At 46.1% G+C, this 21,102-nt stretch overlaps 1 protein-coding gene across 3 annotated transcripts in view; it reads right to left on the bottom strand.

Moving 5' to 3' along the window:
* Positions 1-595: 595 nt before the first annotated feature.
* r (carbamoyl-phosphate synthetase 2, aspartate transcarbamylase, and dihydroorotase rudimentary) overlaps positions 596-21,102 on the bottom strand; it is a 101,128-nt gene continuing 80,621 nt past the window's right edge. For all 3 annotated transcript variants that reach the window (XM_077641091.1, XM_077641090.1, XM_077641092.1), the window contains 7 exons: positions 19,589-19,730; positions 17,400-17,470; positions 12,151-12,276; positions 11,071-11,226; positions 9,248-9,349; positions 3,132-3,226; positions 596-1,873 (listed from right to left, as the gene is read on the bottom strand). In XM_077641091.1, coding sequence (XP_077497217.1) covers positions 1,771-1,873; positions 3,132-3,226; positions 9,248-9,349; positions 11,071-11,226; positions 12,151-12,276; positions 17,400-17,470; positions 19,589-19,730 — 795 coding nt within the window. In that variant the 3' untranslated portion in view covers positions 596-1,770. The remainder of the gene's footprint in view (positions 1,874-3,131; positions 3,227-9,247; positions 9,350-11,070; positions 11,227-12,150; positions 12,277-17,399; positions 17,471-19,588; positions 19,731-21,102) is intronic.

Here is a 21,102-nt window from a genome sequence, read left to right on the forward strand (position 1 = left end):
ACTTATAGTACAGATTCTGCCAGCGAAATAGCAGTACTGCAATGCAGCCCAGTTCATGGCACAAATGGCCCCGTAACTGCAACACTGCCAACCTGTGTCCACTCACTGCAGAGGTCATGAGCGCAGGGATGGCTGGTGCTTTGAACCAACAACAGCCGAGGCTTACTCTAGCGCAAAAAGGTCACGTCACGGGGCCACTGAACGATAGTTCGACATACAGAACTAAAGCATCTCACCCATAGTGGTCAAAAGCTACAGCTAATTGAGCACTAAGGCACAAGAGAGACAGCAGATGTCTTCAGCAACACTCAAGGTGCGAAACTGCAAACCTACGTGCAGAACCTTAATGACAGCATGAATGGCCACGAAGTTTGCATTGTAAAAAAGCAGAGCACTGTGACCTACACTCAGTAATGAAACTGTGATAGCAGTGCTTTCTAAACACCCCATCCCGGTGTATAAGGCAATCTGAGAAGAGGGCACGTTATTGAGGATACCTATAAGGTCTGTATTGCAGAATTTCATGCATAGGCAAAGCAAAGCTGCCCGAAAATCCTCAGCTAAATGCCCTTATGGCAAGAACAGCTAGCCAGGATTACATACAGAATTGCAAAAGTAGATTTATTTCGTTTGATTTCAGCAATTTCATCAAAAATGACATCATTCTGCGTTCAACAAAAGCAGCACCTCAAGCGCTCCCAGCAGATCAACAAACAGTTGTAAATATAAAAATATTCCGCAATATGTTCAACGTAAGGAATGGTTCCACAGTTTGCACAAAATTGACAACATGAACAAAGATGGCATTGGGTATGGCACGGAAAAGAAAGCGCTTAACAAGGTAACAAAAACCAAGCACATTGTACAATTCTATTACATTGAAAAGGCCCAACAATCTCCAAATATCCTAGGGCTGTCACATATCAAAATACTGCGTCACAACGTCGATTCCATTAATAAGCATCACTCTTAACGTGACAGTCACAATGTATGCAGCATGAACAGAATCCAAACAAAAAATATTACGGTAACTCCATTTCTATTACTTCAGCACACAACGTCCAAACTAACAGAAAAGGGCATCTTAACACGTCCTATCAACTCATTCAAAGATTCAGGTAGTGGCAACCTTTACAATCACAGCTCAGTGACTACCTTTCAAAGGAGTTGTGAGCTCTCATTGCTGGCTGAAGATATTTCATAAGGCATTATCTTGAGATGCCAGCGACTAATTTGCTGAAACACTCCGTAGGTATCTTCAAGATGACCGCCAAAGTGCTAAGGGCTGCTACACAAGTCACAATCCAAATCAACAGTCAAGCCTATGGCAACTCCAACATCTTTCTATGTAACAACGTGATTAAAAATCAGTATGAATGAAAAATTAGATTTAGAAGAGGCAGGCAATACCTGCATGTAAAGAAAAATGCACAGCTCTGCATGTGAGGCGATTGTTTCGCGCTGTCCATAACCAAGGGCTGAAAAAATGAGGTTAAACAATAAATTTTCTAGCTACCGCAAGGACCTCAGGTAGGAAAGTCACTTCACATAAGGTTAGATATTGTGGTGCATAAAACCGAGGGAATCCAATGTTCACAAGGCACAGGGTTTTCTTGTCTTGTCATCAAGAAGTGAGAAACAGCTATAATCAGTCACAGAGGTCGGGCTGACGATAAAGTAAAAAAAATAAGCACGAAAAGAGAAGAACGTCGATGAAGAACAAACGTGATCGTCGCTGAGATCATCGCAGGACGCTGCTGCTTCTAGTTTTCAGATGCGTCCAAGCACCATTGCCAACAGTGCCATGCGGACGTACATTCCGGCCTCAGCTTGTCGGAAATATGCCGCTCGAGGGTCCGTGTCGAATTCCGGGCTATGGGATGGCAATAAAGAGAAAAGAACAAAAGATTTTGTATTTCAGATGTCTTAAACACAACGTATGAAACTGTCCCTATGCATGCATTCAAGACATCAGCAGTCAACTTGACAAATAAAAGTGCCAGAGAAAAGGTGGCGTCTAATTCTTTTCCAGATTCTTTTCCCTTACTTTTATACATGAGACAGCAATGACAGCAGCGTAGGTCACACTAGTCAGTTCATAACGGGAGGTCAAGTTTCTGCCAAGGAATGCATATTAATCCACCAACACAAGACTTCTTCTGCCTTGAGCTCTTAATTATTCGCTTAAGAAAAATAAAAGTGTCGACAGAAAACGCTCGAAAATATATGAACAGCAGCTGTGAGTGATCAGCACACAAAGGGAAACATGCTCGGACTTAAACAGTTGTTTGCTTCGTTGTGCAAGTGAAAGTGCTTCTACAGGCAGGCTGCTTCACAAGGCTTTCGGGGGGAATGTACAATATGTGCTGTAATGCAAACTCTCTTCTGCAGATACTGCATGCGCAACTATTAAGACAAACTTTGCCTCATGTCCGCTTCACTGGCTCCCTTTGAAAGAGTGCTTTGAAAGCAGGCGAAAGCCTCCACTTGGCAATATCATTGCAAATTTTAGCAAATTTCATTCATTAATATTTAGGAAAAAAAAAAGAAATAAGGTTCCATGACCTGAAGGCCCTCGCACTTTATAAGAAAACATTGCTCGAAAAGATTGACATGACATTCTGAAATGCAAATTTTACAGTGTGGCAGCTTTTCATTGAGAACATGGGTATAAACTTGTGGTCATCTAAAACTAGAAAAAGCGAACTGAAAGTATTGACTCACATCAAATGTTTCGTTTCAAACTGGGGCTTTTAGGAAACATGTATCCAATGGTGCAGACTTATGAAATACCATCCACAAAAGTTTACGGGATGCGGGCGAGTGTGAGGAAAAACTAATTTTGAAGCTGTCAGGCAAGCAAATATCCTGAAATCTGTGCATGTGGGAACGAACATGCTCCACCAGCTGGTAACATTACCTTGCGGCTAGGTCATGACGCAGCGCAAGTCATTTTTTTTAAGAGAACATGCATTCTCTAAACTTTTGCGGCCGACAGTACAATGGGATCTGAAAAAGATGTCAACTATGCATGCTTTAAGGGCCACAACAGGTCTGAATTAAGCGATTTCCAACATCTTTTCCGTTTTTTGTAGTTGTAAGTAAAGCCCTTTTGGGGCCTGCATACACACCTGATTTCAAACACCCGTGGTAGAGGGTGCATGACAATCATGCGCTTCTTGGCCTTCGTCATCAGTTGAGGTGTGACCACAAAGAGGCCACAAGCCTGCGCAAGAAAGCAGAAGAGGGGAAAAAAAATTAAACAAATCAACACTCCTGAAATGCACAGGCACTCCTGCACAGGCACTCCTGCAATAACCTGCACTGTGGCTGGCCGTAGCCCGGCCACAGCACCAGATTCAGCCCTAAGCACGAAACTGAAAACACAGAACTAAGCCCCTAGGAACAAATAAATTGGCAATGGATTTAAACTTTCTGCATAAAACCTACGGCCTTTTGCAAAACATAAGATCCTACACGGTGAATTCTCAAATCAAACTGGTGGTACTTAAGGGTTTAGAACGTTAATCAGTTATAAAGAAAAATAATAAATATGTCGCCCTGCCTGCACAAATGTTTACAACAGGCTGTGTTAACTGGTGCCGCCTCTGCTTTGCATCAGCTCTGCCCAGGCCTCTTGAGCTTCCTCAGCAGCATGTTTTTCGGTGTTGCCACGCAAAACCTTAACTGTGGCGTCATCAAACTTACAGAGATTTGGAATGCTGACGATTCATAATGAAGCACAGAGCAAGGTCCAGCAGAAAGCCGACGGGCTGCATATTTATGACAAAAAGGCTTTATACCGCTGCAGTGCATAGCTGAGGGAAGAGAAGGCGTCATACATCCTGTCAAGCATACGGGAGGCGTGGTGTGTCCACGTCCCGTCGGGCTACGAGACTCGTGCCATTAAAAATAAATCAATGATACAGTTGAGCCCGCTTATAATGAACATGAGTGTCATGTCAACGCAGCGTCCGTTTGTTATATCCCGAAGTTCGTAGTAAGTGGACCACAGCTTTAAAGACAGTTGCATGTCAAAACACAAAATTTTTTCTTTGTGAAAAAGTCCGTGATGGACGTCTGTTTTTGCAGTGCAGATCCGATGAGGGAGGTTTCCAGTTTATTTAAAGCAGAAGCGTGCTCTTTGCTGAGGCCCTTGGCACAGACAAGTTGTCTGAGGCTCTTCTGATCCTCATCCGATTCTTCCGCGCCACTCTCGTCCCACACTTCAGAAATGATGCCCTCGTTCGTGCACGGTTCCGCGGTGTCGGCGTCGTCATCGACAGAAATAAAATCATTCCAACCATGACCCCCCATGTCGGAGTCGACGACGCGCTGCCACAAATCGCCACCGGGCTGGTCACCTTCCGAAAGATCAGGCTCGGCATCAGACACTGTGTCGACAAAGCCAGCCTCGCGGAAGCAGTTCCGCTCGGCAGTGGCCATCACCTCCGCACAGGCCGGTTTCATCATCTCTACCACTGAATAAAATGGAAACAGGCACGGTGTTCCCGTGCGCCATCCCAAATTACAACCAGGGCCCCAAGATTTGAACAAAGCCAACAAAACGTCCGCATCGCAACAAGAGTGACAAAAGCGCGCGATGGGGTAGACGTGCAATGTGCACAGGCGGCAATCCAGCTAAAGATACAGACGCACAGCGCCAGCAGAGAGACCACTGAGGGCCGTCCGTGAACGTCAGTGCAGCCACCTCTTGGCTCCGAAGGAAGGCCTGCTTCACGGAGCGTGGCCTCTGTGATCGGCACAGGCGGTGGCTTGGTTGATCGCGGAGGCCACGCACAGATTTGCGAGAGAGTGAGGAGATGGGAGGGGGGTTGGGAGGAGAGTAGGGGCAGGAGGGCGATCTTGGAGGGCACGTCGGCGGGGAAAGAATAGCTCGCTTGAGAGCAGCACGAAATGGGTCGGGCAGTTCGCCTGCGATGAGGCTCGGGAAAACATACCACGCGCCGGGCGCACAAAGGGGTCGGAGGCAGGTTATCTTGGATCGCGGCACCGGGTTTACGCTGTCCGTTCACTGTAAACGATCAGCTAGGCTTAATGACGTTTGTTAAATGTGTGGTTTTGTGCCATTGAAACAATGTATATTTTGATGGTCGCGCAGGTCTCGTTCGTTGTAAGCGAAAGTTCATCATAAGTGGGGCCGTTATATGTGGACTCGACTGTACCCTTCAAACTGTGTGCGCCAATTTCTCGCAGCATTTGCAGTTTGCACATAATTGAAGGCGACGTGTTTCAGCAAGTGACCATGAGATGTCCTAGAGCAAAAGGGACATATTAAATGCAAACCTGTGTTAAGAGCTAGCCGACTTTACGCCACTACCACGCGAGAAGTGACACTGATGGCTGCATCACAGTGCCCCAAGAGACTGCTCAGATTCAAGCCTAGTAGTAATGGTTTTAACTGTGGTATTATGTTGACGGACTTGGTTAAATTGAACATTTACGGGCCCCAGACTTGCATGCCAAGATGCGCTGAACGCCTGTGGCCTTTTACTGTGAACGCACATGAGCACAGTAACCTCAACGGCCTTCACTTTTCTTTCAGAGAATGGCCTCCTGGCCCAGAGCAGACAGGCGATTACACCGCACGACCACCATCGCCCCCCTGCCATTGGGACTGCTGCCACATAACTGCACTTTGTTTTGCACAGAAGGTATTCGAAACTCGTTGGGTGTACCTGCCTTTTTATTGAAAGCAAACTTTGGCTCAGTGCTAGTTGGAGCAAAGCCAGCTGTTTGAAATGTTTCCTGTGAGCAAAGCTTGCTGCTGCACCTCAATGAAGCATTGATGTAACCTTCTCCGATATGTCCACTGATAACCATTCGGCAAAGACACTGTCCAAGCAGACAGTACCATAAATGTAAGAACGAATGAATTCACGCATGAAAATTTCATGACTAGCTGACATCTGCACAGTAATTAACGGGACACTGAGCACAAATTACATAATGGCAAACATGAAAATTTCACTGAGAACAGAGCTTTTATAAGCAAGCAAAGGACAAAAATATTATAAGGTTAATTACGATACTCCCTAATCCAAAATTTGAGCGTCGCTCTGTCTGCTTCAGTGGTGCAATCTGCAGGGTCCTCTCGGCGGTGGCGATGAGCCTTTGCTCTGGCAGCTTGTTTAGAAACAGTGGCAGACGAAGCATTTCCACCAGTTGCGTCACTCTTTCTTCAGAAAGAACTGTCTTTGACTATTTTGTATTGTATTGTATAAGCAGGCGGAAGAAAGCGCTGTGGTGACGTGGACAATTTATCGCGTGCAGCACATTTCACACCACTGCCTGCCAATTAGCGGAGCGTGGTGCAACTGCGAGGAGGCAGCGCGTGGGTGCCTGTACCGCCGCAGACAAACCTCCTCTCCCCTAGACACCCTACCTCTGTACATGTAGTGGTGATGGACGGCGGCGTGTACAGCGCGCCTAAAGCCGCTAATCTTGCCAGTGCCACCACTCTGGAGCCATCTAATGAGTAAAAAGCGGTACTCTCTTTCGCTAGGTTACGCCGTCTGTGCCACAGCTCAACCCACAAACGGCCATTAACAGCTGCACTCTCAAATAAAACACCGTTGTCGCTACCACAGGCAGACTTCGCGAGCAGTGGCGCAGCAAGATAGTTTTTTGTGAAGGGATCCCCGAGGCTATAAACTACAGTACCCTTCACTTCAAAATGGTGATCATAGAGTAGTCTGTTTCGATGCTGACTCCATGAGTTTGAATCGAGTGGCAGGAAAATTTCTAGATGCAATTTCTCAGCAATATAGTAGCCTTTTGTTGCCGGACAAACATTGATATAGGCAGAAAGAGCCTTAAACCGTTGAACTCAGATATATATCGAACCTGGAAATTTTGAATTACAGCATAGACCGCTTATAACGTATACCGTGGGAGTCAGGATAATCCGCATTATAAGCGGTCATCATCATCATCATCAGCCTTACTACACCCACTGCAGGGCAAAGGCCTCTCCCATGTCTCCCATGTAGCCGTATCCGACTACAGAAATGTCTATTGCCTCCTTATTGTGATCGGATCCTTATTGTGGTTGCAGCGATGGCGTAGAGGTAGAACATCCGCCTCGCGTGCAAGAGGACCGGGGTTCAAATCCTGGTGCCGCGCAATTCTCCACCGGGTTAAAAAAAAAAGAATATCCGCGTGTCGATGGAATTGCATAACCAGGCCTGGAGTGCGGCCTGATCTCGGTGACCAGAACCGACAACGCACTCTCTCACCAGAGCAGGATTTGGCCATCCTGGTGTAGAACTTGGCCACAACCTTCTATGATCAAACCAATTAACCAATTATAAGCGGTACTGCACTGTAACCAAAATAAAGCTTTTCTATGCATTTGCGTTTTCAGAATGGCCAGCCTACCTTTCAAAGTGCACCTGGCAACGCATCAGATGCACAACACTGCAATCACAGGCAACAAAGAAATTTATTCGATCTTTTGTCGGAGCATCGTAGTGAATGAAAGAATGACATTATTTTAACCTGGCACTGTGACTGAACTGCGTTGCTAATGACTTCATCTTCAAAAACAGTGAGACACTTGAGCGCTTGGTCACCGAGGTTTCTCTGAGCGCAGCAGAGGTGCAGTTTGTTGCAACCGTTGTGCGAATCTTTGCATGAAACTTCTGCTGCACTTTCACTCATTTCGTCGGGCTCTCATCCTCGGATAGAGGCTCATCGCGACCGCGCACCGCTACCACGATGTCTTCATCTGTGGCGGCTACTTCACACACAACGCCGTTGGGTCGGCGACGACGAGCTTATCTCGTGCCGGTTGTTGAAACGCTGAATACAACCGTTCAATGGGTTGAAACCATCATGCTTCAAAATCGTTGCAAGGCACCTGGCCTTGGCTCGCAATATCGAGCCACTCACAAGAACGCCCGGACCTCGCGAAACCTTTCAAACAAAGCGGCGACATCTTCGTACTTTGACGTACGAATCCTCTTCCTTGCAAGCGACGCGGAGTCTTCCTGCAGCTGTTTTCACAACTTGTTGCTGTTCTTCCAAATGGCGGACACAGTAGCTTTGGCGACACCATACTTTTTGCCACCGTAGCCTTTTTCAAACCACTCTCGACGTCCCTAACAATGCTCTGCTTGGTTTCGAGAGCTTGCCGTTTCCTGGCTTTTCGGAGGAGCAAACGCCATCGGAACTGAAGACAGCCGAGGCTGGTAGACTTGCTCACGTTGTCAGCTGACTTGCCTACGTTGTCAACTTTTCGCTACATGCGATGACACATATTTCACTCATGGGCTGAGGCGTGACAAGACGCTGCCGCATGTGCGCGTGGTACAAGCAGCGCTTGTAGCGTCATGCCGTGCACTCGCCGCCACCACGGCCGCCACTCCAGCATGCTCATCTGGCCGTGCCATCATGTGCTTTCAAGTTTTGTGCAATCAGTGCGCCCAACGGAGACGCATCGGAGAGTGAGAGGAAAAACGCCTGCTTTGCGATTTCTATTTTTTTTCTATCCTCTCTTGCCTTCAGCCTTGCCTTGAACCACGCTGACAACGCTCCACTGCCCAGCCTGTTGCCCCCTCCTCGCACAGTCTGGGAAGCACGGCGGTACCCACGGGCCTGCGCCAGTATGTAGGCCGCCAGGCTTTCAGAAACCGCACTATATGCGATCTTCGGTTACGTGCTGCCGCGGATTAAGCGGTACGTCAATACATTGAACGCTAAGGGAAGTGCAGCGGTTGTTACAAAAAGCTGCATACAATGCGGTCCTGCATTATAAGCGGTTATGTTATAAAATATAAGTAAAAATATATAGTAAAAATATAAGCGAATTGTGTAGTATATAAAACTCCAATTTCGCCTGTCGTTCGACACATCAAAATGAACGCTGCGTCCCTACAAGTGGTAGTACTACTTCTAATGGTGCTCCCACGGTCACCTTTCGTGCGTGGAGACAAGTCATGCTGCGCAGCCCTGGGCACTTGGCGGTGCAGGGAACTGAGAAACATTGAAACATCAAGAAATTCACCGCGTGGGGGTCTGATATATCCAGGTTTAACTCCACCGTTAAACTCCGCCTGATGCAAATTCAATACGCTAAGCTCAGTGCAATCCGATATCTTACTCCAAGTCCACTTACAGTAATATAAACTCTTTATATACAATGATGCCAATATATAACTCTACGGTGAAAGGATCAAGTCTGGTATAAGCGGCCCAACACTACAGAGTCCTTCTAAAAACACACCTTCTCGTATTCCTCGGCACTGCTGAAACGCTCCTTTTGAATCCTAGTCATGTACAGCACATCGGTATCTGGCAATGCAGCTTCCAGGCTCTCAATGTCCTCCTGTTAAGAACAAATGAAAAAAAAAAAGAAAGAAAAATATTAACATACAACTTCATAGCGACAGCACATGCAATGCACATGTATGCATGCACTGTTGCTGTAAAGCAGTGCTTACAGTCAAATCCAATTAAAACAAACCCAGTAATAATGAATTATGGTTCATATCAAACATCCGGAGCTGTACCACAATTATTCATGTGAAATATTCAAATACACTTTTTGCAACAAACTGCATATTGGATAAGGCGAACTGTGAGCACACAAAATCAATCCGCACCCAAGCGCGACGGGGCACAGGACATACTGGTGGCTCCGGCTCCTGGCAGCTGTGCCTGGTCACATCGCTCCGGAAGGCCAGTTAAGAAAAACTTTCGAACTCCATGCATTCGCCTCATCTTGCATTGCCCTCATATTTGGTAGCTATCGTCCATATGACCAACTACGCCCAAGCAGCCTCACACCTATCGCGCTTTAGTAAAGAGGAGCCAGGCAGGAGTAATGTCGGGCAACAGGGGAGGACAGTGTTTCGAACAAAACGGTTGTGGACTCCAGCACCTTAGACAGTAAGCATTTCGTTGTGGTGAAAAAAATTGGGTCATTAAAATTCAGTGTCCGGTTCATTTAAAGTCACTTCTGGGCTGTTTTCGGGGAAAATCTTTCGGGATATAGTAATAAGGAAAACCTTAATAGAGACGAGATCTGGTGTTTTCTAAAATAATTTTCTTTTTTTTTCGAGATTTGAAACCAGTGTCATCCGTTAATGTGCACCAAACATGAGATTTCTCAATGTGCATGTGCACCACCTTGGGTTCTTTACTGTGCACATAAATATCAGTAGACAATGCTTTTGCATTTCACTTCCACCAGAATGCAGCTATTGTGGCCAGGCAGCCAAATGCAGTTCACTGCTAACAAAAAGAAACTTCACGTTGTAGCACTGCTCACAATGCAGGGCATAAAAAAAAAAGGAACACTTTCTTGTCACAGCCTTAGAAAGAATCTTCTGTAACAAAACTGATGAGAATGCCTCACACGCATTTTTTTACTCTGTTTCCCCTCTCCGATCCTGCATTGTATTATCTACTAGACGCTGGGATGCTTGTGGTGAATACAGTGTTTATGCATGATTTCCTGCTGTTCCAACTTCGGCCTTCTTTTTTTAAACGCAGGGAGGTCATTTTGAAAACTTCTCAGCTACACAACTATTCTCAGTACAGCGATAAGCAAATGAGCACTGGATCTTTGGCTTGGCTTAAACTGCGCTTTCAATAATCACCATGCCTGACCATTTACGTCGCCTGTGTCTGTGCTATTGTGTTCAATATTTCTTCGCAATGTCAGCTGTATGAAAGTGTGTAGCGAGGACGAGCCGTTTTGGTGCAGTAATCTGCAACTGAACAGTCCTCAACTCCTCCCGTATTCACAAAACATTGCCTAGGTGAGCCAGCAGTGTGCGGGTAATTGAGGAACTTAACTGCTGTTGCTGTAAGTCAAGCCGTCAACAACATAGAAAGCAGTGGGCCAGTGCAGGCACACTAAAGGTGCCGAGCAATGCAACAATGACATTATCCCTGCTCCTTTCTCGCTGTGAACAGCGACACTGACTGGTGACACGATCCATGCCATGTGTTGCAGTAGGCTTGACGGCACGCTTTCTTCACACCGTATGTGCACTGCCATGTACTGCCACTACAACTGTGAGATCTCTATACGCAACTTGCCTGGGTGATTCCCTGGGAAGCAACGGCGTCTCGCACGGACTGCGGCATGCCCAGATTGGCGGGTGCGACGTAGCGCAGGTGGACGTTGTAGTGGGTGAGTAGCCGTGCCAGGGAATGCACTGTGCGGCCATGTTTCAAGTCACCCACCAGAGTCACCTGCATCCATCCGAAAAATGGCAGAGAATACAGGGAGTCAACTACCTGGACGAAACACTCCATACTAACAACGTGTTGCCTGACACAGGTTTTTAGGCACAAGTGAAGCTCAAAATGCCACTCAAAATCTTTCTCCCAAAAATTCGTGTAGAAAACTGTCTCTAAACAGCAACATCAAACAGGTGGCTCATGGAATATGACATAAAGGACAAACAAGCAGTGAAGGAATGCGAGCACTTAAAGCTCACACCTATTCTCTTCAATGATATAGACTGCCACTCTTCTGTAGACTTTCCTCTGTATATGGCATGAAGGTTTCGCTTCATGCATCCTTCACTGTGAGAGCACATCTCGCCTTCACTGCTGACAGGCTACGAGAAGGATATCACCCCCGTGACGACCTGCTTCTCCGAAGGTTCAGCAGTAGTCTGAACAAGAGACTATTGCTGAAAATTTTTCAAGGACGATTAAAAAGCCAAAATGATGCAATCAACAGAGAGCAGTGTTTTTTTTCTTTATGCTTTAACATTGATATCCTTAAGGGGTAACACTATGTGCACAGATATTGCATTTGATGGCTGATGCATATTTCACGAGTCCACTCCCCTTTTCATTTAATCCAACAATGCTCGCGTAAGCTTTCTAGCAATGAGGTAATAAACCTAACTGACCTAACTGTCTCTGACAATTTTCATTCAGTGAGAATCAGCCATGTGCACCCAGAAATCCAACACTGTTATTACACAAATAGCCCCAAACATAACCTCTGTAACCTAACCACAAGATCCCCACGTAGTGAGGCACTGCCAGCTTTTAGTTCACCGGGAAGTTTGTGCTCTTCAAACTCTGTTCCGCAAACAACCAGATTATTTGCAGAGAAGCAACTTTCACTCGATAACAAGTGCACTGTGCTGTTCACCATACCGTCAGGTTGTTGACAGTGCCAATCTCTTCGCGGATGGTGTAGATGTCGAGGAGGGCCTGTGTCGGATGCTCGCCAATGCCATCACCAGCGTTGATCACGGGCTTCCGGCAATGCTTTGAGGCTCTCTGAAAAGGGGTACATCCAACATTTGTGTCATTACAGGAAAGGCAGCCTGCAGTGCTGGTGGAAACAAAGCCAAATATTGAAATACAGTCAGTAAAACCACCATGATTCGAACTCTGTCAATTCTAAATACCGGATAAATAGAGGAATTTCTGCGGTCCCCTAATTTCTAAGCAAATTTCACCGGATAATTCGAAGCGGCGGCTTGTACCAGGTACGGTTAATTCGAAAATCTGGGGCGCCATGCGAGAATGCTCGATCCTGAATTCGTCATAAACCAATTAAGCAACGGCCCCTCAAAGCCTTGAGGCAGCGCCGCAGAGCGATGCAGGTGCTTGATACGTGAAGTGCCCCAGCCCCAGTACTACCAGAACGAAAACTAGTCTATGCTATGGCTTATGGACTGCTGAAACATGTGCCTACGCTTGTCCTGCGACGCAATCATTCTTGCTCCGTGCCTGTGATGCATTGACTGCCTGTCTTCAGAAATATGACCATCCAAAATTGGCCGGGGAGGGGGGAGAGACCTATATGTCGAACAGACTTATTTGCACACTATAACGAAGTTTTGGACGAGCGGCGGGCAGTACACGCCCCGCGACAGTGCCCATTCCTGGCAAGACTCATGACGTTCCGAGCATAAAAAAAAAAGTCGCTACTATTTCTTTTGCAAATCAGTTCTCCCAAATCAGTTCGGCGCATTGTGCTGTCTCCCGTCTTGTCCGTGTTCGTATTTGCGCTCTGAATGAAAGCGTGAAATACCAACTCGCCCAGCAACTGATTTTAAGCTGCCAAAGAAAATTGATATTGCACACCGTTCACCCAGTTATTTCGCACTGGCGGTCACTTTTTCTTATGAGTGGGAGGCAGCGCGAGAGCAAACTTTCAATATTCTCCGGGGGCTGCGTCGCGCCAGAATCTGACTCTACACGACTGTTTGCTGTTCGGTTTGCCACCAGATAGTAGGGCCGCACAAATGTGAGGAATCTTTCGTTTTTGACCTCCAATGGCTTCAGACTGCGCGCTGTTACGCGGTCGTTGCTTCGAACTGGCGTGCGCTGCAATGCCATCTCACGGAAAACTACAAAATAAAGTGAGGTGGCGGGACAAAGCAGGGGTAGGGGGTGTATGCAGTTTTATGGTTTTATGGGGTTTAACGTCCCAAAGCAACTCAGGCTATGAGGGACGTCGTTGTGAAAGGCTCCGGATAATTGCAACCACTTGGAATATTTGACGTACACTGACATCGCATAGTATACAGGTCTCTAGCATTTCGCCTCCTTTGAAGTGCGACCATCATGGCTGGGATCCAACCCGCATATGCTTCAACTTATACAACTTTTGTCCGTAAAGTTCCGAGACTGAGTCCATTAACAAAAATGTGTTTAACATTGAAATCATTAGTGCAGCACCCCTTCGAAATAGTCTCCCTTGCAGTCTATACACAGCTTCCAATGCTTCTTGAGGTGTTGGAAACAGTTGGAAAACGCTTCTTTTGGCCGGGCTGTCAGCTCCTCTGTCGTGGTGTCTTGAATGGCCTCCACGCTCTCCATCCAGCGACCTTTTAGGGCTCTCTTCACCCGAGGAAACAGGAAAAAATCGCATGGGGAGAGGTCAGGCAAGTATGGCAGATGGGGAAGTGCAGTAATGCTGTGCTTGGCGAGAAATTTTGTCACGCTGAGAGCAGTGTGCGGCCTTGCGTTGTCGTGGAGAAGGCTCCATTTTCCAGATGCCCATAAGTCGGCGACGCCGTCGCAGTGAGTCACGCATGTGTTGGAGCACACGGATATAAAACTCCTGATTCACCATCTGCCCTTGTGGGACGAACTCGTGGTGTATGACACCTCTGGCATGAAAAAAAATTTTCAGCATCGTCTTTGTTTTGGTGTTCTGTCGCCGAACGTTCCTCAACGCCGGAGAGCTTGTGGACCGCCATTCGGCGCTCTGCCTCTTTGTTAGAGGATCGTATTGAAAACAGTATGTTTCGTCTTCAGCAATGATGCTGCCCACGAATGCAGCATCCTTCTCTGCCTCGGAGAGCAAATCAGCGCTCACTGATGGCCGCGTGTCCTTCTGGTCCTGTGTGAGGGAGTGCGGCACAAGTCTGGGATTCAGCTTTCGTTTCCCCGAGTTCTCAGGCAAAAATTGGTGGCATGTTGTCTTGCTAATGTCGCGAGCGTCTGATAGCATGCGGACTGTAATGGTCCGGTCTTGCTGTACGATTTCCCTGATCCGAGCCACGTTGTTTTCATTCCGTGAGGTTGAAAGGTACCCTTGCCTTGTGTCGTCTTCCACCAACGTTCTCCACGAAACGAACCTCTTGTGCCACTCAAAAAAACTAGCGCTCGCGATAATGTCTCATTGCCGTAAGTGTTGGTACACGAGATTCAAGCGGAATTCACTGATTTGCGTCCACCGTTTTCATGCCACAAGATGAAAACATTTAGAAGGCACGTGTCCATAATATAAAAAAAAAAAAACTTTTTGCACCACTTGAGGCTCTTCCTAATGCTTTCAGCGAAACTCATCATGTCCGTCTTGTCCACTAATCACATGCGGGCTTTTGCTTGTTCTCGCTTGTTACCCTATTCACCTTCCCTGTGTCTTCCAGACGTGCATCATGCATCGATGTTAGGACATGTACATTTCTCTTGTCATGCCATTTGAGCGCAGGAAGCGTCTTTTTTATTTTTGAGAAATTTGGAAGCCCCTTCCTGTTGGTCCAAACAGTTCCACATGTGTTGGTTTTTTTTTATCTTGAAAGCAGTTGAACAGTGCCGGACTACTGTACCAATGATCTACAAATAGCGAATGTCCTTTTCCGAGGTAGTCTTCAAGTAGCTCTAGAATGATTAAGACAAAAAATCCAAAATCCTTGGCCATGGTCATGTTTGTCGTCGCTCCAGTGTACACAACAAATTTCAGAATGTAGCCGGTTTTGACATCGCAAAGAACAAAGAACCTGACACCAAAGCGGTGCCTCTTCGAAGGAATGCATTGCCGAAATGACAGCCGCCCTTTCCATGGCATCATAGACTCGTCTATACGCAGGTCTTGATGCGGAATTAGTAGGCGACTCAGCTTGCTCTGAATTGCTTCCATAAAAGGCCGCACTGTTCTCAGCCGATCTGCGATATCTATGGAGTCGCTCAGATGGAGAAGCCGCAGAAGGAGCAGGAAGCGGTTCAACGAAAAAATGGTTGCAAAAAATGGTGTGTGCAACATAGGGTTTGTGCTCCAGTAGTCTTGCAAGGCATTCTTTCTTACCAGGCCCATCAGCAGAACGACTGCAAGGAAACAGTACATTTCTGCCACATCTGTCTCCACCCAAGCTCTCAGGCGCGACGTGCGTGCAACTCCTTGTGTGCTTGTCTTCACTCGTGTGAACCGATTCGTTTCACTCACGATGTGAGAAACGACTGGCTCAACAAAAAACAGCTTTAAATAGTAGTCACCTTCTTGCCCATCTGGTTGAAGAGTTGCGCTCGCGGATGGTCCTGAATGTGACGCGTCAAAAGGAAACAACGTCGGAGAGAAATCGCCTTTCTTCCACATAGTTTCCGTTTGCCGCGCACGCTTCCGGGATGATGGTCCCACTGTTTCAACATCCGAATCTGATGATGCGGAACTCACCTCTTCCTGTCCGAGCCCGAATCCGCGCTCGGCTCGTACTCAGAATCGGAAGAGCCACCGCTCCAATGAGCAGACGAAAGTCCCGCACACTGAGCCATCCAAAAGTAACCGTGCGTAGGGAGGACGCGCTTTCAGTGGCCCGCACAACGGAGAGAAATGGGACGTAGTGAATCAAGAAGACAGAGGGAGATGGGAAAAGGCTAAAACAATGTTTGTTTTACGGGCTTTACGTTTACTGCTGCAAGCCGGAAGCGAGGGTGCAGCGAGAGAGGGAAAGCAGCAATCGAGTCATGTGTCGGTCTCTTTTTGGAGAGGCAACGGCGCGTGCCCCTGAACCAGACATGCCAGCAGAAGAAAAATAAAAACCTTCAAACCAGAGGAGATGGCAGAACAACCCTTGAACCCATAACCACACACGTGCGACGCATGATCCAGCGAATGCGCCACTCAGCAAATAGAGAGGGAGGAGTAGCAGTCACACCGTACTCATCAATACATGTACCAACACAGTGCGGGGCGAAAATACGAACTTGCAGAAAGATTCAACAGATGGCGCGGCCAGTCCAGGAACGACAGCTTTGCGCTCAGGCGCGGAATTTTGAATGCACGATAGAGAAGGTACCGGTATGTTAGTGACACTGTGTGTGTGTGTGTGGGGGGGAGAGCGCGAACACTTACCGGTACGTCCGTGACAGTGAAAGGGTTAAGTGCCTCAAATAGAAACTTCACCTCATCAAAAGCAGCACCAAGTTCTAGCCCCAGCCGACTGATGTAAAATGGCACAGTTTAAAAGTTGAGGATTAATGAAGAGCGCAGAAAACTGAAGCAGAATCCATTGGCAACTCCACAAGTACAAAACGCTTTAAGACTACCTTTGCAGCAGGAAATTTTGCAACCAGAGCCTCTTCACCAGACAAAATTTCGTAACTTTGTTGAGAAAAAAAAACTGTTAAAAGACTCTTGGTAGCCACCATCTTTGCACTGCAGACACATGCTTGCGGCTCCTTGACCACTACAGCAATCTAAAACCTGTGGATAGAGTACCACAGGGTCCCCAAAACAACCATACTGTCCCGTAGTGATAACGGCAGTCAAAGCAGCGAGGAAGACAGCCAGAAGTTCTTTTAAAAGAAAACTGTTTATTGGGCTGACCTGTACCCAGAATGGACTGAATGACTATGCAGTGGCGAAAGCAAAAAGCGTGCTCGGTGGTCGTCGAACAGAATGCCCGCTGCTCAATTTAATGCTGATGAATTTAATGAATTTGGTGCTGATTTAATGCGTGCTCAATTTAAAGCTGATGGCGAACTTTCGAGATAAAGTGTGCAAAGTTACTAGAACATTCAGGAAAAAGGTAGAATCGGGTCCGACCGGACGCGACTAGAGATAAATCTTGTCGCATCTTGCATCCACAAACAGTGATAAAGGCGCGTGGCAGCAGCTTTTGAAGAATGAACAAACAATCACTACAAAGATTCGTGGCAATACTCACCATGACAGCACCTGGCTGTGGATGTCGCAACACAACCACATCGCTGTAGTTGGACATGACTGTGATGGTGTCTGCATTGATAGAAGAGAAAAAGTAATTGCCTTCTTTTTTCACCATAAAAAGTTAAAAATCTGCCTTTCTACATGAATTCAATGCGAGCTTCTTCCCTCGGTTTACTGTTTCTAAAATAAATTTGTGTTACATTTAGAACCAAGATATGAATATAAGATTTTTTTCGTACTGCAGCTCCCCAAGACAGTTACAGCAACCACCTTCACCACTAGACTCGCGAGCCACTAAGACAAGCCAACTTTTACAGATCGTGCTAAGGGACGACATTGAGGCCGCTGGCGCAAATGGGCACAGGAGGGGTGGCTATGAATGTGAAAAGAAGACCGTGTGGGCTGTTGTGAAAGAGAATGCGCTGAAAGAGTCTGAGTGGAGTAGGGTAAAGAAGGGTGAACTGGTACAGGCCTAGACAGCACCAAACACAAAGCGGAGATGGCTCAGCGGTGATGGTGGCAGCATCAACGTGCGAGACTGCACTGTTAATGTGCCAGGGCTTTGCTGCACTTGATGATGTTGCATGCATTTCCGAAGTGTTGCTTCTAAAATAATGCTGATGCTGCTTTCATATTTCGTGGATGCCACCTCCGTATTTTTTTTTCCAAGCCCTCAGCTGTAGCTTCCCGCTTGCATTATACTTGCTGTCAAGTTATGTTCATGTAAATTCGCTATTTAGACACACCCTCTTTGGCATGCTGTTTTTTTCAACCACCAAAAGCCAAGCTTTGATGAATGAAGCTCAAACAAACCAGGCACAAATTCACGACGAAAGCAGCTAGGCTTCAAAACCACCAAACAACAATGACACTTTAGGAAAACGTTTCTAAGATGCTGAAAAGAACAAATCAAAACTGCGCAGAAAAACCAAACAATGTCATGCTTGTAGAGCAGGCAAATACTACAAAGTGGCCAGGTGTACTGTGCCTGCAACAAATGTTACATTACTAAAATAGGTTTCAAATTTCATTGACACATAAATGAGAAATGAAGGGACTGACCTCTTCCACAAAATAGCTCTACCAGAGGAGACTACAGTTTCTGACTGGCTTTTTAGATGCCGAAACCTCAGACACCCTGATTATTCAGACGGTTTCACAGAACCATTCATAACAGCACGGAGTTATCAGAAGGGTTGAATTCTTTTTGACATGTTTTATTATCTGGACTTTTTTTTTTTCTGTTCCCCTGAAGTCTGAAAAAATTGGACAGCAACCACGATTCCCACAAATGTAATGTTATCCTGAACAACCCTGTAATTGTTGCAGTGGCAAAAAAGCACTCCGTCCTGGCGTTTGAATATCTGATGACCACTGCAGTACACTATCCGATACTGTGGCTCAATGGCTGAAGAATTTGCTGCTGATCCCCAGGCCGTGGGATCGACGTCGACATTGGCTGCATTTCAAAGGAGGTGAAATGCAAAAAATTCCCGGTAGCTGTGCAGTGTCAATGCTAAAGAACCCCAGGTGGTCTAAAGTAATCCGGGATCCTCCACGCAGCGTCCTTCATAGCCCATCTGTCCTTTGGATGTTAAATCCCAAATGCCACACCATACTATTGTGATACACTGAGCAAAACAAAAAAAGCAGTACCAATTAAGTGCAGCATTTCTGCACACTTTCTTTCATGTTCTCATGTGCCACTCCCAAAATAACTTCAGCTGTGACCTTCCAGATCTCTTTTCTGTTCCACAAAAATGTGCAGAAATTAAATCAAAATTTCTTCAGTGAGAAAAAAACAACAAAAAGCCATTCAAGCTGGGCAGAATCAGGAACCAACAATGACAGCTTAAAACAATAACTCAATCCAATCTACACAGCCAAAGTGTGCATGAAAAACAAACCTGCATACTGCGCAGTACTGACAATTGTTTTTTGAGGAGTTAAGCATGCCTATTCAACCAGTCTTCAAACTCTCTATCGTTTAGAGATGTTTCCAACCAACTACAATCACTTCCTGGTCCCTTTTCCTGTGTGGAAATGCCATAAAACACCTTTTTTCCTCTTACCACACTTGATGCTCATGATGCCCAGCCAACTCTCTAAGGATACTTTAACAAACATCCACGGCACCATTTTCCTACCACAGTTACAATCCGCACTGAACGGCAGCTGGTACAATACCCTCGAGAGTTTCCCCCTTCTGCGTTGACGATGTGGCCTGATCCATGTGGACAACCGAGCCTCCGAGTCGCTGCATGGCGGCGGCAAAGCTGCAAGATGTCCGTGTGCTCACCTCGTAGAATATGGATGCCATAACCTTGCCCTGGTGGAAATAGAACAACTGTTTTGAGCAACTAGTGCCAACAGAGAAGTCACTTTCGTTCATCACTATTTAGCCGCAGAAGCAAAAAAAAAAAAATGTTTGGACTGTGACAGCCAATGGCACTGGCAAAATGGGTGGATGAGCAAACAATATGTACAGCAGCACTCTGGCTCTCTTGACTGTGGAACATTCGAAGGTTTTTACTTGTCTCCTAACAACTGCTACACTAACCTACTAAAGGGAATGACATTCCCCTTTCCATCAATATAATTAGCCAACAGCGGTTTCAGTGTCCCTTTTAACCTTATCACGCTGGACCCGGAGCATGGTGGAGGCATAAAGAAGGTCACACAAAACCGTTTGGTGCAGCTACCACAAAGGATAGTGCATGTGCTTTATTTCCACCTCCTCACCTTAGCATCCCAAATAGCTGCAATTCAGCCAATGCAATGTGCACACAGGCCACAGCGCATAAAAGCCCAGCTGTTTGTTAACAGTGAAGACTCAAGCATACTGCCATTTTACAATTCCTAAATGAAGTTCTATAGCCAATTCTGTTCAGATCAGGCTCGTCATACTCTGTGTCCCAATTATATGCAACCCAAGTTATTAGAAAAGATGGCGTGCCCTTGGTGAGTGAAACCAAATCTATGCCGTTGAGAACCATGTGGCCAGTTTGCAGTATTTTTTTGCTCTGCAAGTTCATTAGCAAAGACCAACCAACCAACTTTTTAAATACTGACTTTAGGAAAAAAAATTTTTCCTACATTTTTCCAAAAAATAAAATATTTGAAAGTTGTAGACTTAAAAAAATCTCTAGCAATGAGGTACTGCTTACGCAGCTTTTCTTACTGGCCTAAAAAGAAAATGCACAAAATTCAAAATTGACCACTTTGCAGTGGTAATGCCCCAAGATGTTCGATGGGCTACTGCCCCAGGATGTTCAATCAGAAAAAAAAAAAAAAAATCTGCAGACCTCCGGAAAGCAGGTTTTCCGTTCTGCATCCGGGGTGCTTCAGCAGTGCCACTGTTGAGTGGTAGATTTTGAATTGTGCGCGCTATACTTTTCAGCCTCTAAAAAAAGCTATGCAAATGGTGCCTCGTTGCAAACATTTCAACTAGCTGCTTTTCAAGGTGATTTAACACTTTTAAATTGTCACTTTTTCCCTCGTATACGATATATAGAAAGTTAGCAAACTAGTCTTAACTAACTTTGCAGAATGAAAGAAAAAGAAAACTAAAGACCAAGCCACACAACTAACAGCACTGAATCGGTCTCATTTGCCTACTTCACCTCATCTGTTTTTAAAAGCTTGGTTACACTTAGCTGGGACACTTCACAGTTGCCTCATATTCGCTGGAGACCATCTTT

This window comes from Amblyomma americanum, chromosome 10, assembly GCF_052857255.1.
Source record: "Amblyomma americanum isolate KBUSLIRL-KWMA chromosome 10, ASM5285725v1, whole genome shotgun sequence".
In the NCBI taxonomy this organism is placed as follows: Eukaryota; Metazoa; Arthropoda; class Arachnida; order Ixodida; family Ixodidae; genus Amblyomma; species Amblyomma americanum.